Source organism: Trichosurus vulpecula (genome assembly GCF_011100635.1).
Source record: "Trichosurus vulpecula isolate mTriVul1 chromosome X unlocalized genomic scaffold, mTriVul1.pri SUPER_X_unloc_2, whole genome shotgun sequence".
NCBI classification, from domain to species: Eukaryota; Metazoa; Chordata; class Mammalia; order Diprotodontia; family Phalangeridae; genus Trichosurus; species Trichosurus vulpecula.
In genome coordinates, this window is record NW_023494378.1 from 1,061,477 (window position 1) to 1,078,452 (window position 16,976).

Sequence of the window (16,976 nt, forward strand, 5' to 3'; positions counted from 1 at the left end):
AAACTTCAGGAAAATCACTTTAGTGGCTGAATATAGCATGGACTGTAGGAGGGAAAGACTTGAGGCAGGCAGACTCACCTCCAGGCTATTGCAATAGTCTTGGGGTGAGGTGATGAGGGCCCTGCACTAGGTGGGCAGCAGTATCTGAGGGAAGAAGATATATTTGAGAGATACTGCAGAGGTGAAGCAGGCCTTGGCAGAAGCTTGGATGTGGTAGGGAGGAGAGAGAGTGAGGAGTCCAGGATGAATCTGGGTTAGGAGGCTGAGGGACTAGGAGCATGGTACTCTACAGTAATAGGGAAGAGGGGTGGGGGAGGGTGGGGAAGATGATGAGTTCTGTTTTGGACTTGTTGAGTTTCCGATGCCTACTGGACATCCAGATTGAGATGTCTGAAAGGAAGTTGGAAGTGGGAGATTAGAGGTCAGCAAAGAGGTTGGAGCAGGAAAGGTAGATCTGAGAATCCTTAGTATAGAAGATGGTCATTCAATCCTTGGGAGCTGATTAGGTCCCCAAAGGAAGTAGGATAGAGGGAACAGAGAAGAGGGCCCAGGACAGAGCCCTGAGGGACCCCTGTGGTTAGAAAGTGTGATCTTGAGGAGGATCCAGTAAAGGAGACAGGAGGATCAGTCAGAGAGGTAGGAGGAGAACCAGGAGAGAGGAATGTCCTCAAGACCTAGAGAGAAGAGAGAATCCGGGAGGAGAGAGTGATCCACAGTGTCAAAGGCTGCAGAGAGGTCAAGAATGAGGATTAGCAAAAGGCCATTGGATTTGGCAAGTAAGATCACAAGTAACTTTGGAGAGGGCAGTTTCAGTAGAATGATGTGGTTGGAAGTGACATTGTAAGGTGTTAAGAGGATGAGAGAAAAGTTAGAAGTGCTTATTGTAGGTGGCCTTTTTCAAAAATTTAGCCCTAAAGGGCAGAAGAGAAGAAGTAAGATGATAAGAGGAGTGGATGGATCGATGAAGGGAGGGGTTTTTTCAGGATAGGGAGACACAGACATATTCCTGGGCAGTTGGGAATGAGCCAATACACAGGAAGAGATTGAAGATCAGGGAGTGGAGATGCTAAGAGGGGACAATCTGGTGGTGGAGACAGGATGGGATGGGTTCACTTGAGCAAGTTGTAAGGAGTAAGGCTACCTCATCATGTGAGATAGGTGGTGGAGGAGAGAGGGACAGAAGGCACTTGAGTGATAGGAGATGAGGACAAGGAGAGAGGAAGATGGAGTTCATGGTTTGATTTTGTTCCGTAAATATGAGGCAAGCTAAGGTGGTGGGAGAGAGGGAGCCATGGCAGGTTCTGTCAGGTATGGGGAGAGAGGGAGCCATGGCAGGTTCTGTCAGTTGCAGGGAGAGAGGGAGCCATGGCAGGTTCTGTCAGATGGGGGGAGAGAGGGGGCCATGGCAGGTTCTGTCAGGCTCTCACTTTGTCTCAGGTGAATGGACAGTGGTCTAGTGCAGATGCCTGAGGCATTTTCTTTCTATCTAGGTAATACTGTGAGGCCATTAAAGACTGTGACTTTAGAGAAAAGTAATTTTCATTTTGTTAAAAGAAGTTTTTATTGATGTTTTATATCAATCACCTGCATTTTCTGATGTCTCTCCCTTCTCCCCTTTATGAGAGAGCTATCCCTTATAACAAGGGATAAGAATAAAGTTAATTACACAAAACTAATCTGCATATCGAAAAAATTGGCTGTTCTAGGCAGGATTCCACATCCATAATCTCCTACCTCTGCAAAGAAGTAAGAGAAGGTAGAAAGCTACAAACCAACTTAAGGCTGGCAGGGAAACATGAGGGATTAGCCATTTTGAGAAACCCAGAAACAGAGAATACAAGCATGAAATGGAATATGGTCCAGGCACTATGCTAAATGTTTCATAATTAATATCTCATTTGATAATTACATGGGAGGCATGGGAACTTCCAGCAAAGTTGGGAGCAGAACATGGACGAGGTCTAGAAGTGCCAGGTTTGGGAAATTAGTGGGTAGGCCAGTGACACCCCTGAAACCCCTTTCACATTCAGGCCTTTGGTCCTAGATGGAGTTTGCGGCTAGAGGGAGGAACTTCTAGCACTTCTTTTGAAAGGGGTGGGTGAGCCAGCTTAGCTCCTGGCAGCAGAAGGCTGGGTTGGGTCCTACTTCTTCTGCCAAGACTTCATTGGCTCAGGGGCAGCTAGGGGGCGCCACAGTGTACAGATCTCTGGGCCTGGAGTCAGAAGACCTGAGTTCAGATGTGGCCTCAGACACTGACTAGCTTTGTGACCCTGGGAAAGTCACTTCACCTCTGACTGCCTCAGTTTCCCTATCTGTAAAATGGGAATAACGGTCGTTGGGAGGATCAAATATGAGAATATTATAAAGGGCTTAGCACAGTGCCTGTCAAATAGGTATATTAATAAATGCTTGTTTCCTCCCCCCCCCAACCCCCCCATTTCTGAGAGGGTTTCCAGGGATACAAGGCTCATAACAGCTTTTCTTTCTTGTATTTTTCTTTTAGTGGTAGGAGTGGAGATTCGAACGATTTGCTGAAGAAGAAGATGCAGGATGTTGAGAATGAGTGAGTTGTTGGTACAAAAGCTCCAGAGGTTTTCACCCATTCAGTGGGACAGTCACCTGTGCTGGCTCTGAAAGCACCCCTGCCTTGCCCTCTCCTGCCCTACCCTGTCTCTCTGGTCTTGGATCCCCTGATGCTTTTTGCCCCATCATGCCCAGCAGTCCTTGCCATGGTGCAGGCCAGCAGGCTTCTAGGCCAGCCTCAGGACACCTTGACCCACTGCTGAGCAGGGGACAGCCAGGGATTGCCTTTTCTAGGAACACGGTGCTGAAGCAGGAGCTGGTGTCCCTGCAGGGCAAGGTGGCCCAGTTGGCAGTGAGGGAAAAAGATGTGGAGAGGAGGGCCGAGCAGCAGTTACAGGCTCTGAAGAGGCAGGTGGAGGTGAGGAGGAAGAACTCTGTAAGGGCCTCAGGGCTGCCTTGGCTCAGCGGCACTGGAACATTTAGTGCCCTGGGTCAGGGAGAAGGGGAGGAAGGGAAGAGAGAGAGGAGGGAGAGGCAGTGGTTTGGGGACACCTGGCCTGGTCAGAGGGGAAGGAGAGGCAGCAGTTTGGGGGTGCCTGGCCTGGTCAGAGGGGAGGGAGAGGCAGCAGTTTGGGGATGCCTGGCCTGGTCAGAGGTGGGGGAGAGGCAGCGGTTTGGGGATGCCGAGCTTGGTCAGAGGGGAGGGAGAGGCAGTGGTTCTGGGATGGATGCCTCGCCTGGTCAGAGGGGCAGCATGGTGGGGTGGCAGCAGCAATACTGGATTTAACATCATAGAACCTGGGCTTGAATTCTGTCTCTGACCTTGACTTAGTGGTTTTCCAGGATTATAGATTTGGAGCGTAGAAGTGCTCTCATTGAATATAACTATAGATAAGGCCATTGAGACCCAGAGAGGGAAGGGGCTTTTCCACTGTCATTCTGGATAGTAAATAGCACAGTGAAGATCTGAACCCAGCTCTTCTGACTGACTCTTCTGACTCAGTTTCCTGACATATTAATTGATGATCTCGAAGGGCCTTTTGGCCCTGAATCCCATGATTTACCTATTTGCAGAAAATAGCATTTTATCATGTCCACACATTCCCGTTGCTTTGTGGGCTTCACAGATTGAAGACTTTGTGTGCACTGTCATGGAGCTCACGCTCTTGGAGTGCAGAACCAGGCATATGCAAATAAAGCATCATAGATTAGGGGCTGAACCAGCAAGGGTTCCAGGAGGTGTCCAGGTGGATGGTGGGCCTCCTCAAGCTGGAGCCTTGAAGTATGGGCCTAGAGGGGAGAGCTCCATGGTGCCAGGTAAGGATGAGATAAGAGGTATTTCATTCAGCAGACATTTCTTAACCTGCCTGACACATCAGGGGATACAAAAAGATCCAGAAAACCTGATCCGTGCCCTCGCTTACCTTTGACCTTAAACAGGAAGATGAGACATATTTACAAGTAACCGTAAAACAACAAGAATTCATACATGCCACACTTTAACTGGGGCCTTGAGTATGTGAAAAGAAGCTGGGAGAAATAAGAATAATATTTCTATTGCACTCTAAGTTTTACAAAACGCTTTTACAATTATGATCTTAGTTGATCATCATGAAAACCCTCTAGGGGGTGCTATTATGACCACCATTTTACAGATGAGTTTACTGAGGAAAGCATAGGCCTAGCTGGAAAAGTAGATTGGAGGCTGATTGTGGAGGGCCTTGAATGTCCAGCCTAACGTATTTGGACTTTTATTTGAGAAGCAGTGGGGGGAGGGGTGGTGGCATTGAGAGTTTTTTGAGGAAGGAGAATGACATGATGATAGTTGTCGGGCATTTGTGTGTAAATCAAATTGGAGGAAGAGAGAGAGTTTGTGTCCTTAATGGCAGCACAAGCAAGAGGAGGGCTGACGGGGAAAGGATTGTCTGAGGTGGCTGGAGGGGTGGTGCATTGGCAGTCCCTGTTCCCCCCACCCTGTCAGGCTTCTGGTGCTGCTATGCACGGAAACAGTGAAGTGGGCCTGGGCCTGCCATGTTGAGTTCCGGGTGCGGGCAAGGTGCTGAGAACCTAGGGCTTAGGGGAAGTTCAGGCCTGGAAACTCTGGGAGTCACCCACGTAGAGGTGGTCAGCAAAGCCTAGGAGGGAAAAGCATGAGGACTGAGCTTTGGGGGATGTCTGTGTTAAAGGGAGATGAATCCACAAAAGGAAATCGTTTCCTGTTAGCATCATAAGCTTTGCTAGACTTTGAGCTCCAAGAGGGCAGGACTCTATCTAAACTTTGTATCTTTTCTAGCCCTTAGGGATCCATTCACAATCGGCCCCTAATGTTTCTTGAATATGGTTTTTGTTGAATGAGAAGAAACAGAGTTAGGGTTAGAACAAGGAGAAGACAGTGTCTTTGCCACCAAGAGAGGAGCAAATATTAAGCAGGGGAAGGGGAGCCCAAAGGCTGCCAGAAGTCCAGGAGGTGGAGAACTAAGAAAAGCTCCCACTAGTGGATCAGGGTATCTTTGAGACAGCAGTTCAGAGCTGTGGGGCTGGGTGGCAGAAACCAGATGTCAAGGAGTTAATTCATGCTTGGGTGGGAAGGGAATAGAGCCAGCAGTGGGAGTGAGCAGCTCTTCAATGGAAGGGGCACGGAGGTGGGCCCAAAGAATCAGTGGAAGGTTTTCTTAGGACAGGGTTGACTTGAGCATCTGTCCTTTGTCCAGCTGCCAAAGCAGTTCTCCCAAAGTGCAGATCTGACCAGTTTGTTCCTGACCTAGGGATGGGGAATCTGCAGCCTCAAGGCTGCTTGTGGCCTTCTAGGTCCTTAGGTGTGGCCTTTTAAGGGGATTTGTTCTGTGAAGTTTGGATTCAGTCAAAGGACTGCACTTAAGGACCTAGAGGGCCATATGTGGCCTTGAGGCCACAGGATCCCCACCCCTGTACCTGGCTTCAAACTCCAGGGACTCCCTGTCAATTCATGGGTGACATATACTCTCTTCTGGCATCAAAAGCCCTTTACAATCTGGCCCCATCTTTTCATTTTGGGGGTACTAATTGCATTTTTATTTTTTCATTCTGAACTTGGGGAAGTAAGGGTATGGTCGAATTTCATTGCCAGGCCACTGGGATTTCTGCCTCTGGTTTAACACACAGACCTTGTAAAGAACAAGAGAGGCCTGACATGCAGCTGCCATCTTTCTCTACAGCAACTGACGGAAGACAAAGGATCTGTGAAAGCCCAGGTGACCTCACTGCTCGGGGAGCTGCAGGAGAGCCAGAGTCGCCTGGAGGTTTCAAACAAGGACAAACAAGTCCTAGAGGACAGGTATGGAGCGGGACACCAGGCTTGGGCCAGGGCTGCCTTCTCTTCCACTCTCCTACTTCACTTGGGGATTTCATCAGCTCCCATGGATTGAATGATCATCTCTGTGCTGATGATTCTCCCATCTACCTTTCCTGCCCCAACCTCTCTGCTGACCTCCAACTTCCTTTCAGACATCTTGGACTGGATGTCTAGTAGACATCTGAAACTCACTATGTTCCAAACCAAACTCATCTTTTCCCCTAAACCCTCCCCAACTCCTCTCACTGTCAAGGGCAGCACCTCCCAGTCCCTCAGGCTCCCAACTGAGGTGTCATCCTCGACTCATTCTTTTACTCCCCACCCCCTCAGTAGCTAATCTGCTGCTGAGGCCTGTCCTTTTCACCTCTGCAGCATCTCTCAAATCCGCCCCCCTTTTTTCCTCTAATATGTCCTCCACTCCAGTGCAGGCCCTCATCACCTCCCATTTAGACTACTGCAGTAGCTGCTGGGGGGTCCACCTGCCTCAGGTCTCTCCTCACTGCAGTCCATTCTCCATTCAGCCACTAAGGTGATTTTTCTAAAGCTCAGGTCTGATAATGTCATATCTCGCCCCCGTCCCTGCCCCCTTCAGTGGCTCCTTAGTACCTCCAGAATCAAAGACAAAATGTTCTGGTTGGCATTCAAAGCCCTTCCACAAGCTGTACCAGTCTTAGACCTTACGCTCATCCTCCCATATATTCTTTGATCTAGTGGCAATTGGCTTTCTTTCTTTTCTTTGGACAAGACCCTCCATCTCCCAGCCCTGGACTTTTTCTCTGGCTGGCTGTCCCCCCTGCCTGTAACATGTTCCCTGATCATCTCTGCCTCCTGGCTTCCCAGGCTTCCTTCAAGGCCCAGCTAAAATTCCCCCTTCTACAGGAAGCCTTTCCTTGTCCCCCTAATTCTGGTACCTTCCCTCTGGTGATTATTTCCACATTCTCTCTACATAGCTTGCCTTGTATCTATTTATTTGTAGACTGGGAGCTCCTTGAGGGCAGGGCCTGTCTTTTGTCTCCTTGTATCCTCAAGGCTTAGTACAACTGCTGGCACCTAGTAGGTGCTTCATAAATGTTTAGTGGCTGATTGATTAGCATACTTCCAGGGCCACAAGGGCCTCTTCATTTTAGCTAATTTAATCAGATAAGAATGGGGCATTATTACTTCAAAAAAATTCCTCACAAAAAAGTAGATTTCCACTAAAGAGAAGTTAGGGGACAATTATTTTCTTCATAAAAGAAAAATTTACTTTACAGGAGATTGATCAAAAGTACTTAAATTGCAAGTTCCCTTAGGGCATTCAGTTCTGAATTGATCCATTTTTTTCTGTGGCTAGTGAGGTCTGAGTGATGCCTCAAATAGTGCCCTGAGGCCTGGGGCAAGGAATTCATTCCTCTCTTAGCCATAAAATTGAGTTAGAGTAGAGGATCTCTCTTTGGAGCCCTGGGGAGTTTACAAAGGTCTTAGACCCCAGAGGTGAATAGGGGCCCAGGTCTACTGAGTTAGGAGTCAGGATGCATTCTTTGTACTGTGATAGTACTTTTGTACTGGCTGCAAATGGCAGTCAGCAATAGACCTGTCATTTAAAGAGCCAGAGCAGAGGCAGCTGGGCTATCTAGTTCCTCGCTTCTACAGTGGCACTTGGATTGATGGAGGGATGTTCTTTGCAAATATTACAGCATTCTTTAGTTTGAAGCTGTAATCAGAATTGCTGTTGGGCACCACATAGAGTTGGGGGCAGGTTGTGGTCACTACTCCCATGTTGTATAAATTAGGAAATACTGCTTCCAATGTTTTTAAAAACAGAAAAATTTGAGATGGTAGGACACTTGGTAGGTTCATCTCTATGTGGTGTGGGACCCAGGGCCATGCCCTCTGTGCTTCTCTCCCGTCTTCCCCAGCCCAGCTCATGTCCAGGTAAGATCGTTTGACTCTGACCCTCAAGGGCAGACCTGAAGAGGAGAAGTTCTGGGGTTGGGTGCTGGGGTGTAGGAGAGAAGGTGTGGGTATGCTAATTCGCAGCAGCTGGCTCAGCTTCTTTCTCAGCAGCCCCAACTGTCCTTAGCCCACAGACCTGGCTGGGGCCCATCCCGTTCAGTGCCATCTTGCTTGGCTTAGGGGGCTTGACCCAGACGTCTCTTTCCCCCATGGCTCCTCACTGACTTTCTCTCTCTTGTCTTCCTGTACAAGAGCCCGGGCAGCCAGTGAGAAGGTCAAGCAGCTAGAGAGCGAGAATGAACAGCTACACAAGCAACACAGCGTACAGGTGGACCAGCTGCGCATGCAGACCCAGAACGTGGAGGCTGCCTTGCGGATGGAGCGGCAGGCTGCGTCTGAGGAGAAGTGAGCAGGGCCTTGTTTTTGGGTGCCCCTGGTGCAGAGATAGGGGGAGGTGACTTGGGCAGAACCCCAGCAGAGCAGGCAGCAGTGCACTGCCAGTTGTGAGCACTTGGGTCAGCCAAGGCCCAGGAGTAAACCAAGCCCTATGATCGCCTTCATGCTCTCCTGTGCTTCCTTGTCATCTTCATTCTTGTGTTCCTTGTTCTTCTTTTTCTCCCTCCTGCCTCTTCCCAGGCCACCACCCCACCCCCCGCCCCGCCCCCACCAGTCTTTAAGGGAAGTGGGTCCAGTGCTACACATGAGACTGCGTCATGTAGAGAGTGTGATCCAGAAAAGACCCTACCACTTACTACCTTTTGGGAGCTTGAACAAAACATTGGACTTCTTCAAGCCTCACTTTCCTCATCAATAAAATGGGGATAATGATACTTGCATTACTTAGCTCCTAGTTAGTACTTATGAGAGAAATGTATTATTAAATCTAGAGGCAATATATCACAGAAGAAAGAGCATTGGTTCTAGGTTCAAATTCTGCTTCTGACACTTCTTTGATCTTTAGCAAAAGATTATTTCTCCCTGGGCTTCAGGTTCCTCCTTTGTAAGATGAGATTGAATTTGATGGCCTCTGAGTTCTCTTCATAAGATCTAAGACTTATGATCCTAGTGCTTGCTATAAAGATGTGAGGTGGAATGTTGATTACCTTGGAGGGGGCAGGGTTGCTAATAGCCCCAGATTGAACCAATCAGAGATGCAGGCCACCAGCCTGAGCGAAGGCTTAATATGGATTTTAAGTCAGGAGTGTGGCATAGGTCTCTTTAGATACCATCCTATCAAGTGTTTTGGGAGAGGAAAGAAGTCTGTTAGATCTTACCATTAGACAAAGCTCCTTACCTAGTCCTTTTTTGGGGAGGCCTCAGAGCAACAATGAACCTAATAAGAAATGGCTCCCCACTTTCCACTTCATGTGACTCAGTTCCCTGGTGACAGCCTACTTACTTCCCGGAGCCATCATGTTTCTAGTAAGTGTGTGGAAGGAAGGGAGATTTCTTCCCACCCTAGGTATCGAAAAGACTTTCCTTCCTGCTTGGGCAGCAAGACTTTTTTTTCATTTGGCAACACATATAGGAAGGAGCTTTCGGATATCACTGTGGATGATTTGTGGGAAATCCCTGGGACCCTTTTTGTCCTTTAAGTCTCTTCAAAGGTCTGCATGGATGTCAACTTGGCCTTTAAGTTGAGCCACTCTTGAGTGTTCTGTTCTCTTGCTTAAGGGTGTGGTGTTAGATAAGCTAGTTCCAAGGTCTTCTCCATATTATCTATTAAGTACCTACTATGTGCCAGGTTGAACTAAGCTCTGGAGATGTAAGTACAAAGAAGGAAACCATCCTTACATTTGCGAGAGGGAGACAATAAGTCATGTCAAAATACATAGAGATTAAATATAAAGGCAGTAAATACATCTGTGTCAAATGGTGTTAAATCTGTTGTCATTTTGGACAGATGGCACTAACAACTCTGTGGGGTGCAGAGGATCAGGAAAGATCCCATGCAGAATGGTAGTATCTAAGCTGTGTCTTAAAGCGGGAGAAGGCCTTGGAGGCGGAGAGAAAGAGGTAGTGTGTTCCAGGTGTGGGGGAAATGGAAGGCCCTCCGTGAGGAACAGGCAAGAGTGCAGGAGAGGGCCAGCTTAGGAAGGGTGTTAAGAGCTAACCAGACACATTTGGATTTGATTCTAGAGGCATCAGGAAGCCACTAGAATTGGGTTAGTAAGACAATGACTATAATAGTAATTTAAATTTGAAGATCTTTCCCACCCATTAATAGGCCCATGTGACCTGCGTATGTCTCAGGAAGCCTAAGTCACATGTGGTGGGAAGAGCTTGCTGAGCCAGTGGAACTGGAAGGGTGGAGCAGGAAATGCTCAGAGCAGTTAGAGCTGAGGGAGAGAGCAGATGTGTGCTGGCTGTGCTGTGAGTGATTGTTGGTGGCAAGGCCCTAGTAGGAGGCAAGAAGGTTATAAGATGGTTTGGCTCCCTGCTGTGATGTTATGTTTTAGGTTCTTTGCTGTTATTATAAAGTGGACTTGCTGGTTCTGGAATTTGCTTGCTGCTATGATGGATTGCACTTACTGGTTTTGAGATCTGGTTCGCTGGTGTCTGAATAAATGGTTTATTTTTCTTCTGCTTTCTATGTGGAGAGTCTCTTATATTTTGCAATACAGAACTACATAGGCATATTTACAATTATCGTCTATATTGTGATTATTGCCTTGCTAATACAGTGACATGGTCAGGTCTGTGCTTAAGGAGAATAAGTTTGGCAACAGTGTATAGAGTGGATACGGAAGCCATTTAGGAGATTGTTGAAATAATCTAGGTCAAAGGTGCTGACGTCTTGAGCCAAGGGTGTAGCTGTGTGAGTGGGACAAGGGTTGGATGAGAGAGATTGTTAAAGAAGAAACAGAAAGATCTGTCAACTGACCTTGGGCTGAGGGAGAGCGATGATAATGTTGACTTTATGAACCTGAGCCACGTCAAAGTTGGCAGTGCCTTTGACAGAAAGAAAGAAGTTTGGAAGAGGGGAAGGTTTAGAGGGGAACAAGTTCAGTTTTAGACCCATTGAGTATAAGATGTGAAGCATCAGGGCAAGGAAGGCCTAAAGTGCTTAGCACAGTGCCTGGCACACAGTGAGCACTTGAGAAATCAATCCTTCCTTCCTTCCTTCCTTCCTTCCTTCCTTACTTCCTTACTCCCTTCCTCCCTTCCTCCCTTCCTCCCTCCCTCCCTTCCTCCCTTCCTCCCTTCCTTCCTCCCTCCCTCCCTCCCTCCCCACATACTGACTGTCCAGGTATTCTAGATGGCCGTGTCACACTTCACATTAGCTTCACATCCTGCATCGAGAGAGGAAGTTTGCTCATTTAGCAGTTACCTATATTATTGAAATCACATGTTTAGTCTCTGTTGCTATCCCACAGTGCAGTAAAATTCCAGGACATTTACATACTGATTTGCACTTACCCCTAATTGATGGGCACCTACTTTGTTTCCAGTTTTTTGCTAACATAAAAAATGCTGCTTCAGATACTTTGGGGAAGTGTTCTCTTTGACAACCTGTTAATTAACATGCCTGCTTTCCCATAGTCTCTCTGACATTGTCCATTTCCATCTTTTGGCATCTTTGCTGGTTTGATTCTCCAGAGCATTTTTATCCCAGGGAAATCAAGTGAAAATACCTCTCTAGGACAGCTTTAGAGAGATGTCTTAAAGGGGTTAAAATGACTGAGGCTGGCGGCCCAAGTGGAAGGGGTATGTACCAGCTCCTGGCCTTGCATTCTTTGCTTCCAGCCTATTTTCTTGCAGCAACGTAGGAGAGGTTGGTCTTGTAGATGAAAACCGAATGGAGTCATTTTCTAGGAAGATCTTTTCCTTCCTTCAAATGGTGAACAGGGAACATTGGATTTAAGGCAGCTGAGTTCTGCTTCTGAAATGGGGCTTGTGATCTTTGCAGGCGGAAGCTGGCTCAGTTACAAGTAGCCTACCACCAGCTTTTTCAGGAGTATGACAACCACATCAAGAACAGCCAAGCAAGCAGTGAGCGCAGTAGGGTGAGTATACACACAGCCAGCTGCTCTGCCTACGACAGGTCCGTGCCACCCTGGCTTTCTCCAGCTTTCGTGCCTCAGAAAGGGGCCTCCCCATGGCCCAGGACCCCTCTTCACTGGCATGCAAGGTCTCCCAATGCTTTGACATACAGCAGTTTGTGGGAAGTATGCCATGGTCTCCACCCATTTTATTGATGAGGCAGTGGAGACCCAGCAAGGGGAAGACTTTCTCAGAGTCACAGAACCAGTAAAGTACCCTGTGAAGCTTTGATCCCAGATTGTCTTGCTTTCTTTCCCATTGCTGTTGATCTCCATTCTGGTCAGTGATGAAGGGCTCCTTCCTGGGAAGCACCGGATGTGTGTGTGGGGAGAGGACAGTCTCTTGCTTGATGTGTGACCCCAGATAAGTTGCTTCACTGCTCTGAACTGCATTCTGTCATCTGGGAAACAGAGAAAAATGCTTGCACAGGCTGCCTCATAACTAAGTAAGAGTGACATTTCAGGGAGTGACGGTGGAAGGACTGCAACATACCTTCTCTCCATTCTCATTTTGAGTCTCACAACAACTTGGGAAGAAGTTATTATTCTCATTCTTGAACATTTATTAGGCGTCTACTGTGTGCATCTCTGTGGAAAGCAGTCTCAGATTCTCAGTGCTGGGACTGTATCTGGAGAAGAATGTGGGAAGAGTTCAACTCTAGGAACAGTGCTAAAAGCAGAAGTTAAGATGATCTAGTAATGGCTTGGGAACCTGGAGGCCTCTGTGCTTGTTTTATGAGCTTGTTTCCAAAAAAAGAATGTATAATCCTGTTCTCAAGTACTGTAATGTATGTGGGTGTATGTGCATGTGTGTGTATGTGTATATATATATATATAAAATATATACATACATCTATACACACACACACACATATGTACAGAAGCCAGGTGACTTAGCATGTGTATGTGCACATGTATATGTATATATATATATATATAAAGAATATATACACACACACACACACATATGTACAGAACGTCCCCAAAATCGAACACACAGCGTTAGACCATGCTAAAATTTTTGGGATACCTGGTCTAAGGGTAAATTTAAAATTAAAAAAAAAATGGAGGTCCCTTCAGGATAAAAAGAGAAAGACTGATGTGGGAAGGAGGGGGTCAGTGGATCCTGGACCCTCATAGGGCATTCCCCACCTGAGGAGAAAGTCCTGTACAATACTTTGCTGAGTGTTTGGCTAGCCCCATCACACTGCTGAGGGTCGCCCTTCAATCTAAGGAATGAATGAATGAACAGATTACTGTGAGTGCTTATGATGTGCCTAGTGCTGTGCTAAATGCTGGGATAGAAGTACAAAAGCAGGCAGTTGCTGCCCTCAAGGACTTTATATTCTAATGGCAGAGATAAGCCTGGCTAGAGGGAGAGAGGGCACCTCTAGACATCAGGACATTTTTTTTCTTACATTGAGCCAAACTATATATAGTAGTTTGCTGCATAGTAAACTTACTAAGTCAGTATTGTGTGGGGAAAGTGGGTTTGCTTAGGGATCAGGGGACTTGGGTTTGAATCACGCTACTCACTATGACTGTGGCTAAGTTACATCTCCCTGAGCCTGTTTTTCTCATTACAGCTTTAGAAGTCCTGTGGTATACTGAAATGTGAGCTGTTACTATTGTTCCTTCTCTCTGTGTCAGTCACTAAGCATCTGTTCAGCACCTACTATGTTGCTCCTCTTGACTTCTCTTTAGGGAATGGATCTTCAGTTGGAAGACCTTAACCAGCAATTGCAACAGGCGGAAGAGGCCCTGGTAGCCAAACAAGAACTGATCGACAAACTTAAGGAGGAGGCTGAACAACACAAGACGGTGATGGAGACGATCCCGGTCCTGAAGGCACAGGTCAGAAGCTCCTGTCTGTTGTTGGACATCCAGCCACCAGGGAAGGGTAATGGACTGAGTGAGGAGGCCTCTGTTAGTGTTTTCTGGTGGCCTTGAGGGGCCTTCTCCAAGGCTCTGTCAGCAGGGCCCAAGCCCAGACAGCTCCCACACAGTGGGACTTCGCTTCAGATCAGTCTAATTTCTGAGAGTCACCTCACTGGGATGGGCTTGGAGTGGATGTGGGAGGTCATCCAGACTGACTGCTCTGAAGACCCCATTCTTCTGCCTCCAGGCTGATATCTACAAGGCTGACTTCCAGGCAGAGAGGCAAGCCCGGGAGAAATTGGCAGAGCGGAAGGAACTTCTGCAGGATCAGCTGGAGCAGCTCCAGAGGGAGTACAACAAACTGAGGGCTGACTCAAAAGAAACCACCCGGTAAGTCACCTGGCTTGGTTGGAGCAGATTCAAGAGAGGCCCAAGTTGTGGCAAAGGCTTTACTGCCCATTTCTTATGCCCATTTTATTACTCTGATAAATTTAAAAGGAAAAGAGCTTGAGGTAGCAGAATACCTCATTAACCATAGCTGGTTGGTTCCAGTTTGGGTCTAGGCCAGGACTGGCTAACATCCAGCTGGATGAGAAGAAAGTTGGCCTTGCACCAAATTCACAGGGGAATTATAGCCCCATTGGCTTCTGCTACAGAGAAAATGGATGGCAAAGAAGTAGAAATGGGAGAGAAATGATTTCACAACCCTGGGATGGGGTGGGTGGGAGGGACACAACTACTTACTAGTTTGTTTGCCAAGGGCTATGAACACAACTTTCTGCTTTCAAAGTATTGAAGATATGAGAAAACGGCATGTAGAGAACCCCCAGCCAGCTTTGCCCCAGCCAGGTAAGTCTCGAGTCCCTACATCCTTTAGCCAAAGATGTTGTGATTGTATAGGATTTGGGGTGGGAAGGTTTTCCTGTTCAGAAAGCCACGGCTTGGCAAGGGAAATTAGCCAGTTGGGCAGCCTTACTGTTGGTTCTAATGGGGCTGCACCTGCAGGGCCCACTCTGATAGAGCTGGGAATCCTTTCTGGCCTGTAGACTGGGTGGGTGACTGGGCCCAACTTTCTTTGTGCCTGTGAGAATTTGAATGATGCACTGGGAGGCAGGCCTTCTCCCTCATCCACCTTGCCATCCACTTGGGTCAAGGGACTAGCTACTTATAAGGCACAAAAAGTTGAGGGACCCATGTCATGAGAGTGGTCTGGGATAAATGTTCCCTTTTGGGACCAATACTTTGCTATCATTTCCCTAAGTTCCCAAGTGTGTGTATGACTTGGCAGCAATGACTAATGGATGTTTTCTTCTCTTAGTTCATCTTGTCAATCATCACCTCTCCTTTCATCCCATCCTACCCGGCCAGAGGAGAAGTCTTCCAGATGAACAGCCAGACTTTTGTTGTCCAAAATGTCAGTACCAGGCCCCAGATATCGACACTCTGCAGATACATGTCATGGAATGTATTGAGTGATGCCTTTTCCACACAGGGATGTGGCCTAGCATAACCAAACCCACCCTACCATACCCCATGCTTGCTTTTACTTGCCCAGCCTTTGATGATAAAACATTAGCAATCTCCATTTGATTGTGAGTTTAGAAGAGATGGTGAAATGGCCCTCCTTCTTTTAGTTTGCTCTTTGCCTGACCTGGGTTGGCTGGCTTGCTGTACCTCATGTTACCTCAGCCATTTCTGGAGCAGGAGCATCATAGGATTGAAGATCTAGAACTGGAAGCCATCCAGTCTACCCCTCCCCCCATGGCCTCAAGTTACATCACCATCAGAGATAGCATTTAAATCCAGGTCCGTGGACTGCAGTCCACACAGCCTCCCAGTTTTGCCACCTTTCTGTTGGAACAGAGAGGCAGCTGGAGCAGGGCAGGGGATGCTACTGCCTGCCCCTCCTTGGTTATTCTTGTTGTAGGCAGGGAGGGACCCTTGTCCCTGGCTCTTGGGGAGAGAAGTCCAAGTGTTAAGGTGCAGCTGGGGCCAGTCTATACTAGGTGCCTTTGCTCTAGTGCTTTTAAGGTCTGAGCCAGGCTTTACATGCTATCTCTCATTTGAGCCCTTCAATACTCTTGTAGCTTAGTAGGTATTGTTTTCACATTTTACACGTGGGAAAACTGAAACTCAGAAGTGAAGAGACTTGAGGACCTCACATGGAGACCCAGGTTCTCCTGACTCCAGCATTCTAGTACATACCCCCTCCTCTGTGGAGATCAGTCGGTTATGCTTTAGTCCACGCTTGGGAAACATACACAGTCAATACCAAAGATTTAGATCTGGGGTTCACTATCATACTGAACTAGCATTCTAGCACTTTTGTGGACATTGGCCCAGATGAGCTCACTGGGTTGGTTTTCTTCTTTCTTGCTGCGTTCAGACTTTTGTAATGTGCCTCTTGTCCTGATTGTGATGCGTTTTGGTATGGGGTGTACCATACCAGTGACTACTGTATAGTTACTGAACAGAAAGACCTGCCACTTTTTTCTCCAACTTAGAAATTGGGTTCAGTTACATAGTGATCACCTTCACCTGTTGCTAGACTTGACTTATCATTTTCCCTGCCAAATACCCATTGGCCAAGTTTGTCAAAGCAGTCTTCTTCACTGAGCACTTTAGTACAAATGTGGCACCAAGTCTAAGCACGATACTGAGATATTGTCAGATGACTGTTTGGGGAAACTAAACTAGCCTTCCAGAAATTCAGGAGGCCTCTTCTGGCTTTAAAAGCCCCAGTTGTCAAAGTGAGAGCTTTCATATAAGATGGCTAATTATTTTATCTCAATGTAATCTCCAGTAACTATAACTGAGAGACAACATAGGACAAAGTGCCAGATCTGGAGTCAGCTGGGTTCTTGTCCTGCTTCCAGCACTCATTCATGATCCTTTTGGTAGCTCTCTTAAGACTTGACCATAGATGGGCTGACATCTCTGTTGGTGAAGTTTCCACACTGGGTGTTCTTATGCCAACAAACTGGCTGGTTCTACTAACCTGGCTCAACTCCTGACTGCAGACCACTTTTCTACCTCCCCAGTGGCCTTCTCACACTAGAGATGCCTTTGCTGCTTTGTAGGTTCTTCCCCCCTCCTCCCCCCACCGTGACTTATTGGTTTAATGCAACACCTGGAACACAGAGAGGGAGGAGCTGCAATGCAATTGAATTTCTTTTCTTCCCCCAAAGCAGCTACTACTGTGGATAACTGAAAAAACTTCTGTATTTGTGAAGATCCATTAAATGAATTTAACAATGGTGGTTAAC

General features: G+C 47.3%; 1 protein-coding gene across 10 annotated transcripts in view; it reads left to right on the forward strand.

The window, feature by feature from the left end:
* The window catches only part of IKBKG (inhibitor of nuclear factor kappa B kinase regulatory subunit gamma), a 47,126-nt gene extending 30,151 nt beyond the window's left edge, over positions 1-16,975 (forward strand). For 6 of the 10 annotated variants that reach the window (XM_036740519.1, XM_036740524.1, XM_036740520.1 and 3 more), the window contains 9 exons: positions 2,504-2,563; positions 2,818-2,941; positions 5,718-5,836; positions 8,042-8,194; positions 11,700-11,796; positions 13,537-13,686; positions 13,958-14,100; positions 14,471-14,559; positions 15,029-16,975. In XM_036740519.1, coding sequence (XP_036596414.1) covers positions 2,504-2,563; positions 2,818-2,941; positions 5,718-5,836; positions 8,042-8,194; positions 11,700-11,796; positions 13,537-13,686; positions 13,958-14,100; positions 14,471-14,559; positions 15,029-15,186 — 1,093 coding nt within the window. In that variant the 3' untranslated portion in view covers positions 15,187-16,975. The remainder of the gene's footprint in view (positions 1-2,503; positions 2,564-2,817; positions 2,942-5,717; positions 5,837-8,041; positions 8,195-11,699; positions 11,797-13,536; positions 13,687-13,957; positions 14,101-14,470; positions 14,560-15,028) is intronic. The other 4 variants (XM_036740525.1, XM_036740527.1, XM_036740528.1 and 1 more) reach the window with 1 other exon arrangement.
* Position 16,976: the final 1 nt, after the last annotated feature.